General features: G+C 44.5%; 5 protein-coding genes across 6 annotated transcripts; 2 read left to right on the forward strand and 3 right to left on the reverse strand.

The window, feature by feature from the left end:
- Window positions 1-35: 35 nt before the first annotated feature.
- On the reverse strand, window positions 36-5,549 carry Ocrl (Oculocerebrorenal syndrome of Lowe). Of its 2 annotated transcripts, XM_018108892.3 has the most exons (9): window positions 5,296-5,549; window positions 4,462-4,648; window positions 4,060-4,336; window positions 3,806-3,991; window positions 2,776-3,120; window positions 1,783-2,671; window positions 1,542-1,719; window positions 1,248-1,472; window positions 36-1,132 (listed from the first exon to the last, which is right to left on the reverse strand). In XM_018108892.3, the coding sequence occupies exons 1-9, from the start codon at window positions 5,410-5,412 to the stop codon at window positions 972-974; spliced, it is 2,565 nt and encodes an 854-aa protein (XP_017964381.1). In that variant the 5' UTR covers window positions 5,413-5,549; the 3' UTR covers window positions 36-971. The 2 variants fall into 2 exon arrangements, with proteins under 2 accessions (XP_017964381.1, XP_017964383.1); XM_018108894.3 differs by lacking the exon at window positions 5,296-5,549 and having other exon boundaries at window positions 4,060-4,344.
- On the reverse strand, window positions 5,467-22,902 carry mip130 (Myb-interacting protein 130). The gene is made up of 2 exons (XM_018108890.3): window positions 22,746-22,902; window positions 5,467-12,453 (listed from the first exon to the last, which is right to left on the reverse strand). The coding sequence occupies exon 2, from the start codon at window positions 12,435-12,437 to the stop codon at window positions 9,453-9,455; it is 2,985 nt and encodes a 994-aa protein (XP_017964379.1). The 5' UTR covers window positions 12,438-12,453; window positions 22,746-22,902; the 3' UTR covers window positions 5,467-9,452.
- On the forward strand, window positions 6,245-8,871 carry eIF2Bepsilon (eukaryotic translation initiation factor 2B subunit epsilon). The gene is made up of 6 exons (XM_018108895.3): window positions 6,245-6,433; window positions 6,529-6,653; window positions 6,752-7,818; window positions 7,881-8,117; window positions 8,178-8,464; window positions 8,540-8,871. Exons 1-6 carry the CDS (start codon window positions 6,341-6,343, stop codon window positions 8,771-8,773), a joined length of 2,043 nt encoding a protein of 680 aa, XP_017964384.1. The 5' UTR covers window positions 6,245-6,340; the 3' UTR covers window positions 8,774-8,871.
- Rbcn-3B (WD repeat-containing protein Rbcn-3B) lies at window positions 13,808-22,517 on the reverse strand. The gene is made up of 2 exons (XM_018108888.3): window positions 21,503-22,517; window positions 13,808-19,844 (listed from the first exon to the last, which is right to left on the reverse strand). Exon 2 carries the CDS (start codon window positions 19,637-19,639, stop codon window positions 15,089-15,091), a length of 4,551 nt encoding a protein of 1,516 aa, XP_017964377.1. The 5' UTR covers window positions 19,640-19,844; window positions 21,503-22,517; the 3' UTR covers window positions 13,808-15,088.
- A 127-nt stretch (window positions 22,903-23,029) lies between the features above and the next one.
- sicily (NADH dehydrogenase (ubiquinone) complex I, assembly factor 6 homolog sicily) lies at window positions 23,030-24,543 on the forward strand. Its single transcript, XM_018110227.3, has 4 exons — window positions 23,030-23,475; window positions 23,540-23,654; window positions 23,710-24,335; window positions 24,405-24,543. The coding sequence occupies exons 1-4, from the start codon at window positions 23,219-23,221 to the stop codon at window positions 24,484-24,486; spliced, it is 1,080 nt and encodes a 359-aa protein (XP_017965716.1). The 5' UTR covers window positions 23,030-23,218; the 3' UTR covers window positions 24,487-24,543.
- The last annotated feature ends 18 nt before the right edge of the window (window positions 24,544-24,561 follow it).

Raw genomic sequence — 24,561 nt, forward strand, 5'->3', positions numbered from 1 at the left:
GAATGTATGTACACTGACAAAGAAAAATATACGTCTGATTAAAGTTAGCGGTAAACATTTATTTATTTTAACAGAAATAACAGCAGTAATCTTTTTAGAAACCATGTTGTACAACGGCTACACATATTTAAACATAATTACGAAACAATGTGCTTAAATTAATTTAATACTTATCACATAATCAAAAACTCAAACTGATATAGAATGTTAGAAAGATAATTTTTTAAAATCCGGGTTTAATAATGAAAGCTGATATGTGGCTTTGGGCCAACATTTTTAAAATAAATCTTTAAATTACTGTATAATCATATTATATATGTACGTATGCATTTTAAATGTTTAATAATCTTGTAAATCAATTTAATAAACAATCAAATTTCGATCTGGCATTGACTTGTTAGTTAAACTGCCATAAGTATGGGCTTACTTCTATTTTGAATATATGTATTTGTGTTAACTAAATATTCGTTGGAAAGAACAAAATGCATATATTTTAGTGTGTGTATGTATGTAAATATGTATAAATGTGTATTTGTTAAGTTTAAGCCATGTGTTGTTTGTGGTTGGAGTGGAAAATGTGTATAAAAAAATCAGTGCATAAACGTTCGTTACAGTTTTCCGTAAGGCTAATATTTTTCTGGGCCAACATAGGCTACAAGCGCAATATGTATTAATATATAATTAGGGGTATATGTATGGATACTTGAGTTCTCACTCAATAGTTCACATAGTATGTGCAGTAAACAAGTAACAAGTAAAACAAAGAGCAGATCAACTATATATATAATATAGTGCGTAAATGCTAAGCCATTGAGAACTACTCGTAAGCGAATACATTTTCGAATTACAGTTAAAATAAATAGCTAACTAATTTACATTCCATATCTGTGGCTAATACATAGACGTATATATGCATATATCTATATGTATATATGTATATAGATGTATATACATTGAATTGAATTCGTCAATTAGGTCTGCAAGCTGGCACCGCCATGTCCATTGCCACCAGATAATGTATCGGGACTCTCGATGCGTATGAAGCGTTGCATGAACTCGTTGCATCGGCTATGATAATCAATGGTCACGTTGCACTTGCTGCTGCGCAACAGAATACGTCCAAAGATCGTGGCTGCAATCATCAAGATAAGCAATTCGAGTTAATACAACTGATAAATACATACGTCATATATATATATGTATGTATATGTACGTATATTTATAAGCACATTATCATCGATACGCACCGACATTGTTGGCGTCGTAATCGCCGCGCTCAACACCATCGCAGAGAAACAGACACAGATGCTTGAAGACGTTGCGCTTGGGATCGCTTAGCAGGTCTATGTACCTCTCAGCATCCACTTTGCTGCGGCTGGCCAGCAGATCGTCCACAAACGGCTCCAGCAGCGCCTGCTCCGGCAGATCGAGCAGCAGCAACAGCGCCTCGGCAGCCGTCTGTGGGGTGCCCGCTGTAAATGGAAGGAAACAATAGTTAATACATTTACAGAGGTATCAATGCTGATTTAATTTGAGCTTACGAAATGGATCGTTCGACCAGGAGTCCAGCCAATCGCGCACTGCATTAAATTGACTGCTGAGCGGCTGGCGGCGATCGTAGCTCTGAAAGAGTTGGCCTCTTTGGTTGTGCAAGTAATCGATGAGCAGGAAATATTCGCGGGGCATTGGCACGCGATACCCGGGCGTCACATCCAGCATCTACAACGGTGAATATAGAATGTGTATATGTCCTATATATATGTATAGGTTCGTATATATTACCAGTTGTTTGACTTCGTCCAGCGTGTATTCACCGATCGGTCGCTCGGTACGGCACAGCGTCTCCATCGACAGGCCAAAGCAGCTGGGCTGATATTCACCCGTTACGGTTATGAATATATCTCGGCCGGATCGCACATGAAGTATAAGTATATCTAGTACGCATTTATCGACGGCGGTGCATATCATTTTGAGCAGACCCGTCACGGAATTCGCATCGACTAAAGCGCGCACGCGTATGCTGCGGGCGGAGTCAATCATTAGACTGTCTCCACGCGGGTCCACATGCAGCCACTTCTCGCAGATATCGTTGTGCGAGTCCTTGACCTTGAACTCGAAGTCCACATTTTGCGGGCAATCGTTGGACACATTGAAGTCCCGTATGGCCGGCTCGTTGAACCGCACCACACCAAACTCAATGTTCAATCGGTCTGTGGTTATCTGCGGCTGACTGTCGTTCTCGCGTTTGTCCACCGCCTTGAGCACCTCGGCCAAGACCTTCCTGTACTTGTCATCGTCGCGTGTCTTGATCTTCACACGGAATATGGCATAGACCGGCTTATGGTCGCTTTCTCGTATCTCCATGACGCCATTGTATTCCAACTGTTCGATGAGCTTGCCCTTCCACAAGACGCGATCGCAATACGCTGGCGCGCGCTGTTTCTCGCCCGTGTCATAGGTGTCGGTGCCCACGTCGTATTTGTAGGTGGGCGCAAACTTAATCTCTCCCTCCGTGTAGCCCTTAAAGCATCGCTCGTAGCTCATCTCTGTGCGCAGCTGATCGTACTGCAGCATCAGCTCAAAAGTTTGCGCATCGCTCATGGGGCCCGGCCGCTGCTGTCCATTTGGCTCCTGTATCCGATAGTTGAGATCACCCAACCAGAAAATGTGACTACAGTGAGCGAAAGACAACGTACAGACAAAATCAGAGAGAAAGAGAGAGAGAGAGAGATAGATTAGTTATCTGTTTATTGCACTGTTGCTTGTTGCATTTACTCGTGATCGTTGATAGTGCGGACCTGCAGTCCGTTCTCCTCGAATCGCATGTAATCGTCAATGGCTTTGTAGTCGTCATTCCGCTCCGCCACGTTGCCCATGTGCGCGGCCAGATGGGAGTTCACAAAACAGATGCTCGCCTCGTTGAGCTGAAAGCTAACAGCCACGCCCCCCTTATTACCCAACGTGTTGAACACGCCACGGGCCACCGAGTTCACGCGGCACCGCACGATATGTTGACGTAAATTTTTACGAACAAATATTGTTAACATAATGCCAGATAATCGCACCGATTGCAACTCCTCATACTCCATATCATCATGCAGGTTCTCCAACATTTTTCGCCTGCGACGAAAGAGAGAGATAGATACAATAGATAGTAATTTCAAATATATGTATGTATGGTTATATGCACAGACCCCATATCATTTGTTTACCAACTTGAAATAAAACCCTTTATAAGATTTATAGAGCTTGATATATATATCTTTAAGTATTTTCTATTCAAATTGAAGATTCGCATTCAGCATATTAATAACTTTCTGCTTCTTGATAAGCTAATCAGACCAACAGCTGTAATAATAATGATAAATAAGACTTCGTAATTCTTTAAACAAACGATTATTTGCTGCAACTGTGCCACAAAATAAATATATTTTAACTTGACTTTTACTGCTGATTATATGCCCATCAGGGCAAAATGGCCTTGTGAAGGCAGGGCGAGTCCCATTAAATGTATATTTGCTTGTAGCCATGGAATGCCGAGATCTTGTAAGCCACAGAGGCGAAAGACTTGAAATTTGAGATCTTTACTCGTGCATTTCGTGCGCACTAGCAATTTATCATATTTTTTTCGCTAGCTCAGCCTATTTTGTTTAAATCGATAATAATCGATTGTTCGTATTTGTTCTTTAAGCTTAGTTTGAATAGTGTTTCAGGTGAAGATTTCGCTTTTACAGTTATGCGTGAATCTAAATGAATGTGCTTTCGGCAATATAGTAATACCAATGGTTGTAGTTAAATCACTTACACCCATTGCGTGGCAAACATTTGCATTTGATTGCCGTTGAGCATGGCCCTGGCCGTGTTCTCCAGCTCCTGCAGTCCAATGGCATAGATGTCCGGCGCCTTTTTGCCAGATGCAAGCCAAGGACGAAGCGTATTTTTGTTATCCCAGCAGGGTTTGTTATTTACGTTCCATGTGGCACAGTAGACGCTGCAAAGGATGATGGCATTAAATTAAAGAACTCATGTCACAACGAATATAGACGAAGCTATTCATACATAATATCCTTGTAGATAATATATTCGCTTTCGCGCTTCTTTAGCTCATGCTTCACCTCGCCTATCTCACGGTAATCGTCAAGCCATCGAAAATTTAGCGCCGCCTCCGACGGCAATTCGGCATCCCACATGGTCTTCTTGCAGGAGTTGACTTTGGCACAGAATTCATTGAAATCGACCGCGGCGGGATCGGTTCGCATTGAATAATAGTAATACTTGGTTGGTCGATCATCGTCCGTGCACAGATCGAATTGCTCCGTTTTGGGCGCCTTGCTATCTGTAAAGCTTACAACATATTAAATATATACTGATCACAGATGAATAATAGGTGGCAGGAGGTTGTGGAGAGATAGGAAAGGAAATAGAGTGAGAGAGAGAGATAGATTGATAGTTAACACCTACCCGTTGTCAATTTAAAGGATGCATTTATCGGAAACACTTTGTTTATTTTCAGGTCATTGCTCGCCGTCAGTGGATTGCGGAGCAGAGAGAACGAGATGATCGCGTATGTTCCGCCTGATGCGGAGGAGACAAGCGCTAGCAGGCCCTCAATATGTTCCTGGCCCTTGATTTGATATGCTTCGAAAATCTATCAACAAATATATTCGAAGCATAATATACAATTTTTCAGTCTCTTTACTTTTCGTCAATTGACTTTGGTTTGAAATCTTTTGTAAAATCTTAATCGATAACTAAAGATAAGGATTGTCAAAGCTAATTCGATTTTAAAAAGTCCAATTGGAAATTAAATTGGCACAAATTAAATACTCTGCTCTGTTCGAGTTCTGAGCTGCGTACTTGGCTTGGCTTGGCTATGAGGTGTCCATTTTAATAAATAACAGCGTTGCGACTTGAGCAACGTATCCATCAAATTTCCACCTCATTGCGAGCCTCAAATAACGTTCTTATCAGACGAATAACGCCTGCTCGGTTTTATGCTTGAAATCGGACGCTGTTCACAATAGCCAATTAGCATTCCAATCGGACTCCACTCAGTGTGTACTAAATGGATAACTGTTGAATGTCTAGCGATGTTCCAAGAAAGTCACTACTGATGAAAGTCCCAGCTCATTGTCAAGTTTAAGTGATATCACTGACCACTGGTCAATGGTGATACGTTATCTTATGTCCTCAAGGTTCATTTACACACGCACACACCCAGCCGGGAACATGGTGTTGCAACACAAATGGGAGAACAAGCAATCGATTATTTATGATGGGAACAAGTTAGCTTACCAGGTGAACTGTTTCGTCCGCTTTAAATCGCTCCTGCACAATTGATAGCGTTGTTTTCACTGGCACTGCAGCTGCGCTTGCATCACCGCCATTGGGGTAGTTGCTCCCGCGTTCCATCGCTAGGCGGCTTTTATATATTCGGTTGGCCTTTTTTTTTAGCGGCTTTTCAGCTTCTTTTTATTTGGTATCTAGTATTTGTTTTTGTTATTATTACGTACCAAACGGCTACAGCACGGGAATGTTGAATGCAGAATGGACCCTAGTCACGATGTTAAGGGGTTAGTTATACTGACAAACTTGTGGGTTTCTTTTGGAGTGTCTATTTTTAGTTAACACAAGCGCCGAGTGACGACACCAGTTTCAGGTCTTAGTTTTTTAGTTTTTATTTTTGTCTGCTTAATGCTAATACCGAAATCAACACAAGGAAACATTCATGGATAGTTTTCTTTCTTAGAAAGCATTTCTTATTTGCTTTCCTGAGCTATAAATCTTGTTTGTTTTTTACTATTTTAGGACGGTGGGTGTGGGCGGGTATAGTATTTTTATTTTATTATTTCTTTTTTTTTCTAGCAAAACACACACACAGAGGCAATCGCCGTCACTTATTCACCGACGCGTAGAATGAACGGCTATTGGCGATGACGATAATTGTAATTCTGCCTTTGGTGCTGTTTTGAATTGCAGCAATTCATTATTTATTGCATTTAATTTATATAGACACTACACACAAGTCACTTAGGCCGATTTCTGTAGAGTTTAATCGGAATATAGATATAAGAGCAACAATAACAACAGACACAACAAAAACAACAACGGCGAATAGTGGTACGCACAAACATTCGACTCGAGTAGCAATAAAACCAACGTCAACAGCTGAAATTGAACATAGTCCCACAGTCCAGGGCTGCATCACCAGCGAATGCATCTATCTGTTGACCAACACTGTCAGCTGACAGTGCTGCTAACAGCAGCCACAACATTAATTTCGTTACCTTCGCACGCAGAAATTGTTTTGCGGCTCTTTAACGCATAAAGAAGCAGAAATATGTCACAATACCAAAAGGAAATAGTCCAGGCTGTGCTCATAGCAGACAACAATGTGTGGAACTTCAAACCGCTATCGGACGAAGGCTCCACGGTGCGATTAGTAGTTTTATTTAAATGATGCTTTCCTACTGGGTTTGGCCACGCACGTTGCTTTAATATATTTACTATTTGCATACATACCTACAGGCGCTACTGCCACTGGTGAATGTCAGCATGCTGGATTATGCTCTAATTGCGCTCAATCGCAGCGGCGTCGAAGAGGTATTTGTTTATGCCAGCCTTTACCTGCAGAGCATTCGCGAGCACATCAAGTAAGCATGCTATAGGGTGTACATTTCAAATTGGGGTATGCCCGTTTCGTTAGTCAACTTGTTGCTTACATTTGTCTATGTATATCTTCTGATTGCAGACGAGGCATTGCTACCTATGCCTCGTGGTCGTTCAAGATGACCGTCCATGTGATCGGCGGCGAAGGCTGCCGTTGCTTTGGCGATGCGATGCGGGATCTGGATGCCAAGGCATTGATACGTGGCAATTTTATACTTCTGGGCGCAGACACGGTCACAAATGCTGATCTGCGTCCAGTTCTTGAGCAGCACAAGCGCATGGCCAAGTTCGACAAGGGCACGGCCGCCACGCTCGTGTTCAAGGACTGCGCCAGCAGCAATGAACGAACGGGCAACGAGCTCTTGATCGCTGTGGATAAACAGAATACACGGTTGCACTATCATCAGCGACTGCGCATGAATCACAAGGAGTCACGCTACCAAATACCGCTGGATGTGTTCCTTAACAACTCGTGCGTTACGCTGCATCACAATCTGCTCGATCCACAGATAGCGATCGGCTCACCATCGATGCTGTCGCTATTTAGCGACAATTTTGATTTCCAAACACGCGACGATTTCATTAGGGGCTTGCTGATTAACGAGGAGCTGTTGGACAGCCGCATCTACGTAGCACTGCTGCCGCCTGCCCAGTATGCGCACAAAGTGAACAATTGGCTCTCCTATCAGCTGGTCAGCCGGGACATCATTAGCCGTTGGGCCTATCCACTGGTGCCCGACATGGGCGTTTACAAGCTACAGCAGCAGTATGTCTTCTACAAGGACAATATCTACAAGAGCCACGACGCGAACGTCTCTAAGGTGGCACTGCAGGAGAACGTTGTTATACAGGCGGGCAGCCATGTGGATGCCGGCACCACAATCAGCTGCAGCGTAATTGGTGCCAACTGTCGCATAGGCAAGAACTGCCAGCTCAACAATGTCTTCCTCATGGCCAATGTGATTATTAAGGACAACTGCCAGCTGCGGCACTGCGTGATTGGCTCCGGTGCGGTTATCAACGAGAATAGCGATATTAGCGCTGGCTGCGTATTGGGCGCCAAGTGCATCCTGCCCGCCAACACAAAGCTGGCTAACACGTTAGTCACCAGCTCACCCAGCACACAGCGCACCGAGGAGCTCGACAATGGTAAGGCCTTAACGCAATCCTTCAAATCACTTACCTTCAATTCACGCCAATCCATTTCTCAGTTGAACTGGAAGCCATTGGGCCAGCTGCATACATTGTCAATGACCAGACAACTGGTGATCCGGACGATTCCGATGCGGACGACGACTTGATGCCACAGCTGACAACCCTCTGCATACCCAAAATGTGTGACCTACAGAACGCGGCGAACGCGGATAGCGACATCAGCTATTCCAGCGACGACGATGACAACGAGGACGAGTCTCGCCAGGTGACGCCGCTGCCCGACGACACGAACAGTAAGCACAGACCACATAATATATAAAGCAACAACATTAGTACCATCTCTGCCATTGCAGTCTTCCTCTCGGAGGTCATCGACTCACTAACGCGCGGCTATCGGGAGAAATCGAATCCGGACTTTCTTATTCTCGAAATTAACTCCTCGCGGTATGCGTATAACATGTCCCTGAAGGAGGTCAACTTCAATGTGGTTAAGGCTGTCTTTTCCATGGAGAGCATCGTCGAGCCGCCTAACGGCAACATTATGGTAGCCATCAATGCAGTTTTCAAGCAACTGGGACCCGTTGTCTCCAACTACATTAAGAGCGAGGATGCCATGACGGATTGCCTCAAGGCTCTGGAGGTACCCGGCCAGATTCCCACAATCATTTGTGGCCAATGCTGCAACATACACTAATTTTCTGTTCATTGCTTTTAGGACATTTGCGAGGAGAACAAGCTGGTGCAAGAAAAGATCTCCCAAGTGGTGCATTATCTGTACGACAAAGACTTTGTATCCGAGGACGCCATACACAAATGGTACGAACAACTGGATGGTGAAGAGCATGCGACGCTGCGGCAGAGTCTCGCCAAGCTCGTCGACTGGTTGAACCAGTCGAGCGAAGACGATGACGACGACGACGACGACGAGGATGAAGAGGATGATGATTAGGATAAGAAGAAGGTGATTAGCGAGCTGTCTGAAATTGTTCCTTTTGCCAACATAAAATACAATTGAATTAAAAAACCATTTGCGTTTATTTATTACAATCTTATTTATTGCGACACTCTCGATAATTGTAATCGAATAAATTGAAATATGCGTGTGGGTGTATATCAATTGTTCAGTTGCGGATAATGTCCGATAGATAGTTTTAATATATTATTAACAATTGAAATTTGTAAATTGCGATCTACTTTTTAAATATATAGAACTCCGCTCGAAGACGTCCACTCAATATGACGTCCGCAGATCCCAAAAAAAATTTGATTTATATAATTGTATATATATGCGAACAATAAGAAAAAGAATTAATAATTAAAAAGTTATATATATATATATGTATAGGTGTATATACGTATGTTTATAGAAGTATTATGACAATTATATATTATATTATATATATGTAAATGTATATTAATATATATATACACCTATACAAAATATGTGTGTGTATATATGTGTATGTGTATATAGCATATATATATATATATATATGCTATAAACACATACATCATCATACATGCATGTATATACATACATATGAGCGGGAAAAGAAGGGTGTTTAAAATTAATTTTAAGGCTTAACTGAAGTACATACGTTTCGCAGCTCGCTCCCGGATGCTTCTCGTTACTTCTCGAATTGGAACTCATCCTCGGATTCCTCGCAGCCAGTGCCCACTTCCTGAATGATATCTTCATCCAACTTATCGTCATCTTTCTCATCCTTGTCGTCATTCGATTGAGTCTCATCTTCTGACTCCTTCGCCGACTCGATCGTTATTTGCGAATCATCGGCACCGTCGTCGGTATTTTCGGCATCTTCCGTCCCAGAAGCATCATCGTCATCGATCTTGTCCACCGCATCCGAAGCGTCTCCTTCTGCATCTGCCTCGGCATCCGTATGCGAATCCCCATTCGCATCCTCGTTAGCATTCACATTCACTTTCATATTTGCATTCACTTTGACGCTAGCATTCGCATCAGCATTCGCACCATCCACATCACGGTTATTGCCCTTTTTTTGCTCCGCCCGATCGTCATTGGGCTCGTCATCGTCATCGGATTCACTGTCAACATCCATGGGTTCCACGTCCGACTCCTCCAGCAGCATGGATTTGCTATCTTTCTCCTTGGCTTCTTTTGTCGATTTCTTCTCCTTGCGGTCCTTGTCCCCGGCTGTTCGCTTGGAGCTGCTGCCCATCTTACCCAACTCGGACTTTGGTGACTTGACGGATCCTTGGCTAAAGCTGCGCTCCTCAATATTGCGATTGATGTCCTGGGCAATAAATTCGAGTCGCAGCTGCACGTTCTTCTGGAACACCTCGCTGTTGGCACTGCAGATGAGATTGCTGCGCACCTCCTCGATGCACCCCTCGAGCACCTTGTGCACCTCGGCCGCATCGCAGTCGCTGTCCAAGTTCTGTATGACAATCAGCAATGTGGTCAGATTCTTGAGCAGAGCGATCATCCGCTCGCTCTTCACCACGCCCTTGTTCAACTCGTCGACCGTCTGGCTGGCCTTGGCCCGGCATTCCTCGCGCAGCAGCGTCGGCGATATCATGGCCTGGACATTTGGATCCCGTGTGAGGCTGTTCGACAGCTCCTGCACCCTGGTCAGCTCGTACATGAGATCCCCGTTGATGCGCTCGATCGCTATGATATTCGAGGCATATCGACGCTGAAAGTCATCGCGCAGCTGACGGCGACTATGGTCGGCGATGGCCTCGTCCTGGCCCATCAGTTCACCCATGGCAAGCTCTGCGGTGGCATTCATCTCAGCCAGCCGCTGAATTTTGGACTCCTTCAGGGCAATAAAGTTCTGGAGCAGAACCAGATGCTCGAGCAGCTTGGGCGGATAGCCATGTCGCACCAGCTGCATCCTAATTGGACTTTCCCCAATCGCGTCCTGCCCCAAGAGCGGATCACTCTTGTTTAGCTTCATGCTGAGAGCATTTCGTGCCGCCGCATTGTTGTTGACCAGATTCTTTTGGGGAGTCGAGGAGTTGTTGCTGCTGCTGCTGACATTGCCGGCCGAAGCGACCAGCGGGAGACGTTTACTGCTGGCCAAGTTGGTGGTGAAGCCCAGGTCGGTGGTGTAGCCCATGTTGTTGGTCTGGTAGATACTCATCAAGTTGGGCCGGAAGTCTTTGGTGAAGCTGTGCAACGGCAGCATCTCGTGAAAGTTCTCCGACACAATCTCATAGTCCGGTATCGACTGCGTGCCCAATCCAGGCCGCTCGAACGTCACCCGGTACATGGCATTCAGCGAATCGTAGGCAGCCACCGTGCCGGCAAAGATGCCGTCCTGTGGCGTCCGCAATCGGGCCGTCACCTTGGTGCCCAATGGCAACGGCATTGGGATCTTCTCTGGCATATCCGCTATCAGCACGGTGTCCTTCAGGTCGCCGGACTTGCACGATTGCAGCGTGCGCATCAGCTGACGCTTGCGCTCCAGCTCCCGCCGCTCCTCGCTGAAGAACGCCGACGAGCAGCGTCTGGGTCGGCCCATGCGCCTCCTGATGTTGACCCATTCGTGGCGATTCAGCTTGCGCGTGCCAAGCCGTGGAGCCAGCTCGTTGACATTGTTCATAAAATCGTACTTGCAGTCGAAGAGCGGCTTGTCGATGTACGAATAGAACCACTCGGCAATCGCCCATTTGTGGGCCTTGGGCAGCTTCAGGAGGTTGCGCAACCGGAGCCCAATGCTTTGACCCAATCGCTTGTTGGCCACCACCTGCGCCTCGGCCTTTCGCGCTGCATCCTCAGCCGCAGCCGCAGCTGCCGCCGCCGCAGCGCCCTTTGTCCCGCTTGTGGCGCCTCGGCCCGGTCGCAGGTGCCCGGCCATCTGTGGCATCTGCTGCTGCTGCTGCTGCTGCCCCTTGCCACCGGCTGTTGGGGACGTCGCCCTCAGTGGCTGCTTGCCCGGCGTGGACTTCTTCTGCTTTTCCGTCGCCTCCGCACCCGAGTTGGAGTTTGAGGTGGAGGCACTGTCATTGGAGCGCATGTAACGGGAGACGACGCCCTTTCGCTTCTTGAGCACTTTCGAGGGAGTCGTCAGCAGTTTGCTGGGACTGTCTCCGGAGCCGCGGGTGGACATCTTTTTGGGCGCTAAACTGACGCGCAACGGTTTGTCATCGTTGATGATGTTCTCGTCGTAGAAGAGCCGATTGCGCTTTCGTATCCGGGCGGGCATGCCACGTGCATTCAGCGGAAGTATGGGCGGCTTTTGCGTCTTCGGCTTCGGCGGCTGCACAGTGCCCACGCGCTGCAGTCCAAGCGTGGCCAGGCTAAACGCCGGCGTCTCCACTTGTTCTTCGGCGTCGCTCGCCTCATTGCTGTCCTCGGGCGCATCGTCCTCCTCCGCCACGTCGTCCTCGTCATTCGCCAGATCGGCCGCCTCGTCGACCGTGTCGCCGTCATCCGCCGACTCCTGTTCCTGTTGCTTTTGCTCCCGGCCACCTTCGCTCGCCTTAAGCGACTTCCCGTGCGTCTTACTACTCGTCTCTATCCGATCATCCTCTTCATGGGACGGCCGTGCGATTTTTCGCACAGCAGCGGCTGTCTTTCTGGGCCTCCCCCGCTGACCGGTGCTTCTCGTCTCTGTCTCGGGCATTGTTGCCGTCTGCTTGCTGGAAAATTGAAAAACTTGTTCAAAATATTCTTAACACAAATACGACTGCTCCTTTTCAGATCGCATCTTTTTATGTTTCCCACTAGACAAGAAAACAAAGAAGTATATCGAACACTATAAAAAAAGCATTGCAGTTCTGGGACATATCAAGTTTCAGTAGGATAAGTCTCTTTTAATCCCTGCTATTATATGGTATTGTGCACCAATCTGATCTCTTGTGATATCTATATGCATTTCTCTATCCTGTCTATAATAGCCTCTCTGTAATATTTATTACAATATTTGTTGATTTATATAAGAGACTGTATATCCACATGGTACATAGTTTAGAAAGAGACAGGTAGATAGCACGAAAACCGGGATCGATTACATAGAAGAGACAAAGAGCATATGTACATATGTATATGGAGCTGCATGGATATGATATAGGCGCAATAAAAATGAAATTTTAATTGAACGTTTATCTAAATATTACCTCAAATTTACTGCAAGAACTTCATACCTGGAAGAACTGATATTCTAAAAATTCCCCATTTACCTTCTGCAATGCAGAATCTGCATACACAAAAAATAACACACACACACACACACGCTTATTGCTTACTGTGAAATTGGCGCAGCGATGATTGATTTGTAAATAACTTTTGTTATAAATGGATCAATCTTGGAGAATATGAGACTCATGATATTCATTTGATTAAGCCAACGCGCAAGCTTGTAATACTTGAAATATCCTTGTTTTTGATAATGCCAATTTGGTTTCAGTATTCAAGGTATACAAAAATTCAGTATTCCAAGTATGAGAAATATTCGAAACTCACATTGATGTATTGGCAAAATTTCGAGATCTTAAGATGTATAACATTTATTTGTTGACAAAATCGATAACATTACAACAGCAATGGCTATCGATTTTTTGAACAAACTTAATCGACCAACAGCGTCAATAAATATATAAGTAAAATATAAAAAAACTATTTTATTTAATTTTTGGTTTTTGACTTTATTTCTTGCATGTATATATATAAATATATATATACATATATATTATATTTCATGTTAATTTTTTTCATTATTTCATTTTGTGTAATACTTTGATTGAAGGACCTCGAATATACGCATACATACATAGATACATATATATTCTCACATATTTAGTAATTCAAATTAAGCACAAATATAATTTAATATATTCTGTAGTACATATATGTATGTGTACGTGTATTACTGCGTGTGTGTGTGTGTGTGTGTATGTGTGTTTATATTTTAACCTATACAAGCATACATATATAAATACAGGTGTGTGTGTGTGTGTCTCTATGTGTGTGTGTTTGTGTTTAATATTGCTAAGCTTTCGTTTTCGTATTTTGCATATAATATTTTTCTTAAGGTTCGAATATGTTTTAATGAAGTAATGTTTAACTTTAGAGCTTGCTAATCGCAAAAATTAACAAAAACAAAATAATAGATATAGCGTTTCATTTCAACTTTTATAAAAACAAAAAAAAAATTAATATATTAAATGTTCCTTTGTTTTTTTTTTTATATATATAAAGTAGCAACGTTGCGCAATACAAGTTTTTTTTTTTATAATTGTAGATAGATAATAACAATACATTAGGTTTAACAAATATCAATATCGATAATAATAGTATTTAATAATAATAATAATTACAATAGCATAGGAAGTAATAACAGCATTCATTCTTTGTTTATATTGGTATTGTTTTGCTTCTTCTTCTTTTTCTTCTTAGTATTCAATTCCATTTGTAGTTGGATTATATTATTTTTATATATTTTATGTGTGGTTTTACTTTCATCTAAAAAAACAAACATTATTATTTCGCTTATTTGTATGATAATTACATAAATATTCAACAGCAATGATTTCCCATTCCGAATAGCCAAAGCAATTTGTCTATAAAAGTTCATATTTAAAATGAAAATAAAATGTAACTGCCTAGCTGCGTTTATTGTGCTTAAGGGACTACCCTCATTGTATGTGAGTTGGTTCAATTGTTTTGGTAATCGGAATAGTTTCGTTTAGTGTTTTTCTTTAGTTGCTCTTTTAAACAATTTAAGCTAAGAACGTTTAAAATCGCACAAAATACAATTAAAATACATATACAAATAAAAGTTTGCATGTTTGCTTTTCGTTTTTTATATATTTTATACATAATAAATAACAGTTTTTTTTAGGTTTTCGCTTTGTTTTGGTTGTTTTTTTTTTTCATCTAATTTTTTTTTTTTTTTTTATCGGTTTTTGTTTTGTATTATTGTTATTGTTTTTTTTATTTATTTGTAAGCTTTGTTGTCTATTTATTGTTTCAGTTGATGATCGTGTCTCGCTCGCTTTTGAAGCCCGCGTTGTTGATTGCCTAAATAGTATGCAGCTCGGCTGCTCAGTATGTGGCCTAACGACGTTGGCTTCGTTCTTTGTCGGACAATCGAAAGTGTTATCGATAACACAATGACGAAATGATGAAATGTTTGCTGAATCGTTAAACCAATAACTGCTGCTCGTTAACCTTTTCATGTTAATCGATATACCGATTACGATTGTTGTATTTTGTCGCCTATTTGGCAATATGCTTATCGATAAGCCGCTATCGACAGTCGTTCCCAGATGAATTTTAAACATTGAACCGCGTCTCCGAACCATCGGCCAGCATCAACGTCACGGTTCGATTATTAATCCAGACGAGCTTGGCCAATCGCATCGGATTCAGCCGCGAAACATCCGGTATGGGAGCCGTGGAATAGCCCTTGGTGCAGCGCGTCTGGGATTGACCTAAGCCAAACATGCCGGTGCTTGTCTGCCAGAAGGACAGGCGATTCTCGGCACACGAATAGGACACCAGGTATTTGCCATCTGGCGAGAAGGCCAACGAGGTAATCGGATACGTATGGGCGGGGATCATTTGGCACTTGTTCTGCCTCAGCTCGTATATGGCCAAATTTCCGCTATTGGCGCCAACAGCGATGCGCCGGGTTTGGCTGCAATGCGAAATTTGATTGAATTTGCATATAGACGGACAGAGCTCGGCCAAGCCGCGACCCTTTAGCTCATTGCTATCGACGCAATGGAGCGCAATGTCCATCACTTCCACCAGTAGGCCAGCGATCTCCGATTGCATTTTATCGATCAGCATCTCAACGCATTGCAATATCTCGCCCTTGGCCTTGTACAGCACAGATTGGGTGAGCGGCGTATTGATCGACTGGGCATTCTGTTGCATTGTATTGTATCGGGCCACCTCCCTTGCCATGGTCGTAATAAACGCTGCTGGCCGTGCGGTGGCAATCAGGCGCAGGGCATGGCGGGCGGTGCGACAGGCATCGGCTTGTGGGGTCAGGGGTAGCTTGTAGTTGAGATTTGGCACCGACTTGCCCTCACAGGAGATCTCTAGCAGGCCCAGCAGCACCTTCGACACATCCAGATAGGGCTCCCAAACGGTAAAGCCACGCCCAAGCAGATCGATGGCCGCACGACGCAATGGCGTATATTGCGGCAGCTTTGGGGATGGCGGCGCATACAGCAGATGAGCCAGCGCCATGGAGGTGAGCCGAGCCAAATTGTTGGCGATGCCAAAGCCTTCGACTACCGAGGATTTGCGTCGTTCGGTGTTGGTATGGCCCAGGCTAATGCTGCCGCGATGGTTGGGCGATTCCTGTGAAATGTCCTGCCCGAACTCGGCACCAATCACGCCCAACAGGATCACAGCGGTGGTCTGCTTGCGCTTCAGCTCTGACAGACTGGACGGCTTGCGTATGATCTCCTCTTCCTCCTCCTCATAGTCCTCATCCTGTTGATCGCTGGAGCCTACACCGTTGCCACCAGCTGACATGCCCTGACCGCCCGACATCGAGCCGCTGCCGTTGCCCATTGAGGAATTGATACCACTACCAGTACCAACACCACCGCCCGAACCACCCGCCTGGTTGTTCGTCATGGCCGCCATCTGCTGAGCGCCCACAATTGGCTCGGTGTGTGTGTAGAGCGGCAAATACTGTGCCCAGCTCTCCACGAGCTGTTTGCGTCCCTTCTTGCCCATGCGAGTGAGCTCGCCCAGTAGGATTTGCTGGGCTGCCTCGCGTATCTCGATGCAATGATGCTGCCAGCGCTTGACCATCATCTCCACCTGGGGACGCTTGAATTTCTTTGGCTCCAGCGCCTCAATCTTGTCGGGCAGCAAGAAGCAATGGTGAGTGGACAACAGACTCCAGCCCTGCTTGATCTGTGACGTGTGATGGGCGAGCAGCTCCTCCTCAGCGCCTTGCGTTGACTCAGCATACTGAGCCAAGCGCTGCAGCTTCTTGTGCTTCTCGCTGTCTGGAAGAAACGAAGCGGCGCTCATCGACATCAGCGTATTGGACATGGCCACCAAGGCCAGTATATGATTTGATGTCAATGTGGTGCTTAGCTCCCAGTGCAGACGAGAAGTGAAAATGGCTGTCAAGTGCTCCAGGCGCTGCAATTCCTCAGGCAACATGCGTTTCTTGGAGCTGGAGGGCAATTGCAGTCCCGGTGGTATCTCGTAGTTGTTCTGCCATGTGGGCAATAGCAACGACATATAGCCGGCCTTGGACAATACACCGTACGAGATGGGTACAATGGGACGCAGTAGGCCCAATTGGGATTCGCAGACTTTGTCTAGATGCGGATCCAGGCCCCAGGAATGGAGCAGCGAGAGCAGCAGCTGGGCCACTTCCATGACATGAGTGACCTCCATTTTGGATGCAATCTTGCTCTTTAGATCCTGCGGCTGCTCCTCGTGCGTCTCCACGGCCTTCTGCAGGCTCTCCACTTTGGCCTGCACCTTTTTCTCAACAATTTCCGTCTTCTCCTTGAACTTCTGCACAAGTCCGTGCTTGTCCTTGTCCTTAAGTATCTTCTCAACATCGACAGCCTTATTCTTGACCTTGCTAAAGAAGTCGCCAATTTTCTTGCTCGCATCGATATGCATCGACTTGCCATCTTTAGGATTCTGCAGATGCACACCCAACGCCTCCAAGGTTGCGGGCGTCATCTGCGCATATTCCTCGCTGTGCAGCTCAAATATCAATCCCTCGATGTCGAAGAAGAGAATGTGACTCTCGGCATCCTTGGGATTGGTGCGCAAGCCCTGTATGACCAGCGGATTGCTGCGGTGCTTCATCAGGAAATCGAAATTGCCCTGATTGTGACCCTGTAGCTGCTGCAACTGATGGATGCCGCGCTGTGTGGCATGCCGTATGGCATTCATGTTGCGCGACTTGAGTCCCCTGAAGAAATGCACTGCCGGATTGGCCATGCCCATCTCGCTGGCCGAATTGGCCGCGTTGCCACCGGAGCCTCCGCCGCCATCCTCCAGCGCCTGCTCATCGCATGCTGACAGCACCTCCTCGGCTAGCATGCCATGCAGCACACGATCCAAGTGACCCGTTTCCATTTGCCACACATAGACGCTGCCATCGGAGCAGCCGACAATGAGGAAATCATCGAGTGGACGCCATTTGATGGTCACAACCGGAAACAGATGTCGGCTGGCCAGCGTGACGCATTTGCGCTCCTGCAAACTGACCAAGGTAACTGAATGATCCGAGGCCACCGAGCAGATACACTTGAGTATGCGTGGACTGCAGCTCTCGGGCGGCACCAGCAGCTGCGTAATCTCTCCCGCGTGCACGCAGAACCGATGCAACAGACTGCCGCTGTACAAGTCCCACAGGCAGACAGCGAAGTCAATGCCGCCCGAAAGCAGATGGGACTTCTCATAGCGTGGATGTACCATCGAGGGGCAGAGCAGGCAATTGACACGTCCGCGATGCCCGTAGAGTATCTGATGCGATGGCCAATCACTGAAATTCTGCTTGATGCCGACGAGCAGCTGCATCATGACCGTCTGTGTGGCCGGCACAATGACAATGCTACCATCCTCGCGGCCAATGACTAGGCGACTCTGTTGCGGCAGATAAATGCTCGATGTGAGCTTCACCGGTGAGTCGGTGATGCGCGAAAGCTGATCGAGTATGCCCACCGGCGGCGGATCCATCATCGACCAGGCCTCCACCAGTGAGGTGCACACATGCGGCTTCTGTATGCGCGGCGGCATTTGCTTTGCCTGCAATATACTAATGTTATCCAATGGCACCTCCGGCACATTCCACACCGAGATGTAGCCCTCAGAATCGCCGCGCAGCAAAAAGTGTGACTGTTGACCCATTAGGAGTTTCATCGCTGGCGGGCAGGAGAGCACCTTATCTCCGGCATGCTGCAGCACATAGTACAGATAGGGTGCGTCGCGTACTACGCTCTTTGAATGAAACTCCTTATTGTCTGGTATGCAGTTGGCTGGCAATTTATACAAGTACCCCTTGCCCTCGTCCGTCCACAGCATAACGCGATCTGAGGTTATGAAATCGCCGCCCTGCCAACGCTCGCGTGCAGGCGCAATAACGGAGCAGAGTACTGTAAAATCGCCAGCATCATAGATCTGCCAATATTTGGTGCAGACGAGGAGCACCGTGCGCTGATTCTGGGCACAACAGTTCATGGTGATGGCGTTCAAGCAGCGTATCTCCTTCGACTCATTCTCATAGATGGGCTCCGCATGCTTGTTCTCGTTGCCCGTCAGAGTCCAGACCTTGACGGTGCCGGTGGTCGTGATGGCCAGCACGACGTCGTCTTTGCGGCGCATTGGACGTAACACGTGTATGGCTGATATCCAGTCCGGCTTCACCTTTGAGCTGAGCACGTAAATAACCTCGAGACTGAATGGGTCCATGACCATAATTTCAGCATAGTAGCCAATGCAGAAGAGACGCACGTCTTCGCTGTTGGCCGTGTGATAGCTTTGGATTTGTGTATGCACCTGTGGCAGCTTGACGGCCTCAGTGCATTTGCCGTCGATCAGATCCCAGGTGCACATCTCACCATTCTCCGACGAGCTGACCAGAAAATTGTTCTCCGGCAGCAATGAGGCGCGCACCAGGCACAACACCGGCGCCGAGTGGCCAACGAGCAGGCAACGCGGTGACATCTTCAATGTGGCCGGCTCCACTTGCCAGAGACAGATCTGTCCGTCGTAGCAGCCGGTGACCAGTGTGCATTGATCGTCCGATAGAAAGACGCTCGATATGCAATGTGTCGGCGCTGTGGGACCCCACAGCACCACTGGCACCACCAGATTCGTACTGACCATGGTTATTTATGGTATGGAGACCCGCGACCACTAACCACAACACCAATACCAGCACCGACTCCTCCTCCTCCACCTCCACTGATGTGGCCTATGCTCGCTCTATGATGCGTCTGTCCTTCTACCTGGATGCGTGTGCGCTATTTATTGAATATTTTCGCAAATATCGAGTTCGATTTATGGCAGCCGATTCTCCAGTTGTTGTTCTCTGTAAAAATTTATTAGTAAACATTGGCCTACCACGTTTCATGGCGAGGCCACACTTGAAACTGCGCTTGTGCGTGTGTGTAAACATACAGTGAGCATTCTTGATGGCTCGCCAAATCAATAAATACCAGCCCTGCTACGTCTGTGTCGTTGCTCAAAAGCATTCAATGTAATTTAACACAAAAATGTTGTTTACTGCAGCTTTGCACTCGATACAAAATTGTATTCGTGTTATTTCAGCTTTGATTCTATTGTTATTCGCTTTCTTTGTTTTTCTCATATGGATTCTAATCGCAATACAAGTTTATCTAAGGCGAAAAGAATCTGATATCTAACGCACCTACGGAAATAGAATGTTAGCTGATAATGCGGCAGCTGATAACAATGCAAGTTGTTGCGGTTAACGCTAATCTCGAGAACGGCTCAATACAATTAAATTGTTTTGCGTTAATACAAACAACAACAAATTACCAATAATAACAATAGGATAACAAACAGTTCTCGAGATAAGTTAATGCACACATTGGAAGTGACAGAAATTTAAGCGGACAGCAAAATTTGTAAGGAGAGCAAGTAAATAACTAATTAGAGCTTGGGTATTACATAAGTTTGTAATACAATTTAATACACATATAACATAGTTAGTCGTGTTGCCAGTGGAAATGTTAACAGTATTTGGCAAGTGCGTCATGTCGCCGACTTCCAAGTCGAAATTGGAATATTATATATGTATGTATTTTTTTCACACTCCAACAGTCCATTAACAAAAATAGCATTTGAATTAAGCTATTTGTTAGTTGTTAACTGACAAAAGCAACTGCCGAAAACAGTGAAATCATTTAGCTGTAGCTCCATTAATAATGATATTATTTCTTTTTTTTTTTTTTTTTTTTTTTTTTTGGAATTTAGCCGTAGTGCACTATTTAGATAGATTACTGTAGTGACTTAAGAGAGATTGCAGTCAGGGTATTGAATATCAAAAGATAAACAGAGCACACTCACACACACACGCACACACATACACACGCACACTCAATAGACAAACAGAATTCTGTTATACAATTGAGGCGCGCTGGAGACAACCTTGAGGGGTAAAAAAAAGCCCCACAGAACACCCCTTAGTCAAACAAGGATGAGAAAAACAAATAAACTACGCTTCGAGTTGATTTCTCGACAATAAAGACACTATATATGTATGTATATACACATATATTTATATTTCTATGCACGATATCTGTCTGCTATAAGACAATAGAGAAGTAAATGGCAAGTGTGCCAATTACGCTGCCGGACCAACGGATGGAGCAGCGAGTGGACAATGTGACATGTATGTAAATATGCGCGCATACACAAACACACACACACTCACACACATACACATACATGCATACATCTGTCTGTAAATACGTCAGCAGGCTCTGCTCTGTGGGCAATTAGCTGCAATAACCAAAACAATATGGAACAGAGCGCTCATCAAATTCTATAATATGCTAAATTAATTGAATGACGACGCGTGCTTATGCATTTTGAGCTTGACAAAAAAAAAATATGTTAAAAGGCTAGCCAATTGGTTTGTACACACACACACACGCACACACAGAACAGCAGTGTAGACCCGCCAATAAATAATAATTGTAGATAACTTAGCATTTAGCTAACATTTTGCTATTGTTGTTGTTGTTTCCGTATTGGCTAGCGCGTGATAAACTCCTCCCTCGCCGTTCGTTCGATTCACTTCGATTTGATTCCTGCTTTCTTTCTCTTTATAATTTTGGGTATTTTGCAGGAGGCTATTGATCCTGATCCGTGTACTGCATTTTCAGTGTTATAAATCAGTGTTGGTTACGCAGCACAATTATGGAATGTCGTCGCCGTCTCACGATTCTAACTTGGATACACTCCGCTTTTATTTATTTTATTTTATATTATTATTAATTTATTTATTTTTTATATATTTTTTTTTTGCTTTTTACTGCTGAGCACCGTGTGTTGTTGCTATCACTATCCGTTCAATTACAACACACACACATATATACACATATACAGCATACATATACACACACACGCCGTTGTTGTTGCTCTTTTTGTTATTGCTATCGCTATTAGCGATTTTCTCATATGTATTTATACTATTTCGCCCATTAGGGGTTTTCGCTGTTATATTATAACACTTTCGTACAAACGATTATTGTACTATTTGACCCTAAGCATATACGTTCACATAAATTATCACTTGGTTTTCACTTTATATATTCTATTTGTTTTTCTGTATATACATAAATAATTTATTTTTATTTTTATATTTTGATGCACACGAAAATCTGCTGAGCAGAGAAAAAAGCAATGAAGATATCGACCGTGGACTAAAATTTGTCGATTAATTGTCAGAGCTGTCGCCACCTCCACCAAATACGATACATTGATGCATTTTTCGAGCTGATGGCAGCTCTACACAATAATTTTGATATTTGGCTTAAATGTCAATGTTTTTTAGAGTTTATTTTTGGCTCGAAGAAGTTTTCAAACGCAACAAATTTTCCATATGTATTTTATGCGAATCTGATGAATTCCTATCACATTTATTTTCACGATTACACGTAAGTGAAACGTAATATCGTTACCTATTGTCCAACGGATAACGCACTTAACGAAGTACATCCGTACATGCCAAACACGATATCAGTTGTGTATTTAGAGTATATTAACTAAAAATTAGGATTTGCTTTAGCTTTGTATATTACTAAAGTTAATAGTGAATAAATTATATGTTTATACGGGCACACATATGTAAATAAATAAACACGCTTGACAACATGAGTTAGCTGTTGCTGATGCTTTCGTGCAATAGCCAACGATTAAATCACTAAAGAATAGCTTGCACTAAAGAAAACACTGTACTTACCGTCTAATAGTGATGTGTTATATATGCTGCTAACTTTTGGATCACTTTCCCATAAACTTTTGTCAAAATGCTCTTAACACACACTCTTTTGAATGGCGGCTAGAAAAGAAAATCAGCGATGAGTGTTGTGTTATAGGGTTGCTCACTGTACTTACATCGACCTATCGAACAGTTTGAACTTTGACAGCATGGATGTACTGTATTAAAAATTTTGTATTCCATTTTCTTACATTTAGAGTACCTAATATAAATGTGTTGCATTTTTGACAGTAAACTATTTATACAGAAAAGCAAGTAGTCCATATGAGTACAGTGTCACTGAGTTTTCAAATGCTAAATTTCATATATCAGTTCCAAAACCAGATACCTGGTTTTGTTACCTTCGATTAACTGATTATTCCCATTTGGAATGAACTCCAATTAGCATTCAGCTATCGCAGTTATCGAAAATATTCAAGTGTTGCAGTACGACAATGAGGAGCTGCTCTGCAAAGTGGGGAGCAGCTCTGTTTAGTGAAAATAAAAAACAAATGCGGCGCCTGTTACAAAATACCAATGGACAAATATTATTTGTCTCCCAAATTGTGACCAGACATGTGGGTAGCAGCAGTACATCTGGAGACGCCGTGCATCGGACACAAAAGGAGCCCCGAAAGCCACACCAGCAAGCAACTAATACTATCAGCAGAGAAGACAAATTTGGTGCTAAATATTGCATGGGCCTTGTGGAGTAAGTTCATCTACATCTGCATCTGTGACATACTTTTTATTGAGTGTTACTTTATGCTTCACAGAAAATACGATTATGAGAACTATTTGAGCACTTTGCTGCTACCAAAAGAGTTGCGCCCCTCAGCGTTTGCATTGCGCGCTTTCAATGTGGAGGTCTCCCGGTCCGTGGGTGCTCAGGTAGGTGATAAAAAAAATTATTAAATGTGCAATTAACATGATAAGCTACTTTCAGGTCACCGAGCCACAAATAGCCAAAATGCGCTTAAAGTTTTGGTATGACTCTATAGACAAGTGCTTCGAGACAGATGCCAGCAAATCTTATGTAAAGGATCAGCCTGTGCTGCGTGAACTAAAACGCACCGTAGGTAGCTCCAAGCTTAATAAGCTATATCTACGGCGGATGGTTACCGCACGTGAACGACCGCCCAATCAGGCGTTTGAGACGATGCGCGATCTAGAGGATTATGCGGACCAGACCTGCGCTTCACTGCTACATCTGCTGGTGCAACTGAGCGGTGTTCAGGACATGCAGGTGGATCATGCCGCCTCTCACTTGGGCAAGGCACAAGGCATAACCATGCTATTGCGTGCCATACCCCATGCTGGACGACAGCAAGCAGTGTCCGTGCCGCTCGAAGTGCTCGTTCGCCATGGTGTCAGTCAGGAACGCATTTTGCGGAGCGATCGAGAGGACAAGGGCGTCGAGGAGTGTATCTTCGAGGTGGCCAGTTTGGCCAACACACATTTGAAACTAACGCGCCAGTTGCTCCCACAAATGCCACGACTAGTGCGAAAAATTTTCCTGCCCGCCGTTGCAACTGATGGCTACCTGGAGCGTCTACGTCGTGCCCACTTTCTGTAAGTGTAAAGGAGAATCAATTTTTGGTTTGTGTATGTTAATAATTTCAAAATTCGATTTATTTTAAGGCTAACGCATCCTAGCTGCGTAAAACGGGACTCCTTGTTGCCTGCACGCCTCTTCTGGAAGACGATATTTAACAAATATTAAGCTAATTAGTTTACGAAATGTTGAAAGTTGTTTATTATTAAAGGCAGTTACATAAAATTGAATTGTTTGAAAATG

This window comes from Drosophila navojoa, chromosome X, assembly GCF_054131105.1.
Source record: "Drosophila navojoa isolate 15081-1374.11 chromosome X, UAZ_NAV_1.0, whole genome shotgun sequence".
NCBI classification, from domain to species: Eukaryota; Metazoa; Arthropoda; class Insecta; order Diptera; family Drosophilidae; genus Drosophila; species Drosophila navojoa.

Coding starts and splice junctions, on each gene's coding strand:
- Ocrl (XM_018108892.3), bottom strand. CDS start 5,412: ATGGAACGCGGGAGCAACTACCCCAATGGCGGTGATGCAAGCGCAGCT. Junction 2,672..2,775: donor CGCACTATCAACGATCACGA/GTAAATGCAACA, acceptor CGCTCACTGTAG/TCACATTTTCTGGTTGGGTG. Junction 1,133..1,247: donor TTACGACGCCAACAATGTCG/GTGCGTATCGAT, acceptor TGATGATTGCAG/CCACGATCTTTGGACGTATT.
- eIF2Bepsilon (XM_018108895.3), top strand. CDS start 6,341: ATGTCACAATACCAAAAGGAAATAGTCCAGGCTGTGCTCATAGCAGAC. Junction 6,654..6,751: donor AGCATTCGCGAGCACATCAA/GTAAGCATGCTA, acceptor TTCTGATTGCAG/ACGAGGCATTGCTACCTATG. Junction 8,465..8,539: donor ATTGCCTCAAGGCTCTGGAG/GTACCCGGCCAG, acceptor CATTGCTTTTAG/GACATTTGCGAGGAGAACAA.
- sicily (XM_018110227.3), top strand. CDS start 23,219: ATGAGGAGCTGCTCTGCAAAGTGGGGAGCAGCTCTGTTTAGTGAAAAT. Junction 23,655..23,709: donor CCCGGTCCGTGGGTGCTCAG/GTAGGTGATAAA, acceptor AGCTACTTTCAG/GTCACCGAGCCACAAATAGC. Junction 24,336..24,404: donor CTACGTCGTGCCCACTTTCT/GTAAGTGTAAAG, acceptor ATTTATTTTAAG/GCTAACGCATCCTAGCTGCG.
- mip130 (XM_018108890.3), bottom strand. CDS start 12,437: ATGCCCGAGACAGAGACGAGAAGCACCGGTCAGCGGGGGAGGCCCAGA.
- Rbcn-3B (XM_018108888.3), bottom strand. CDS start 19,639: ATGGTCAGTACGAATCTGGTGGTGCCAGTGGTGCTGTGGGGTCCCACA.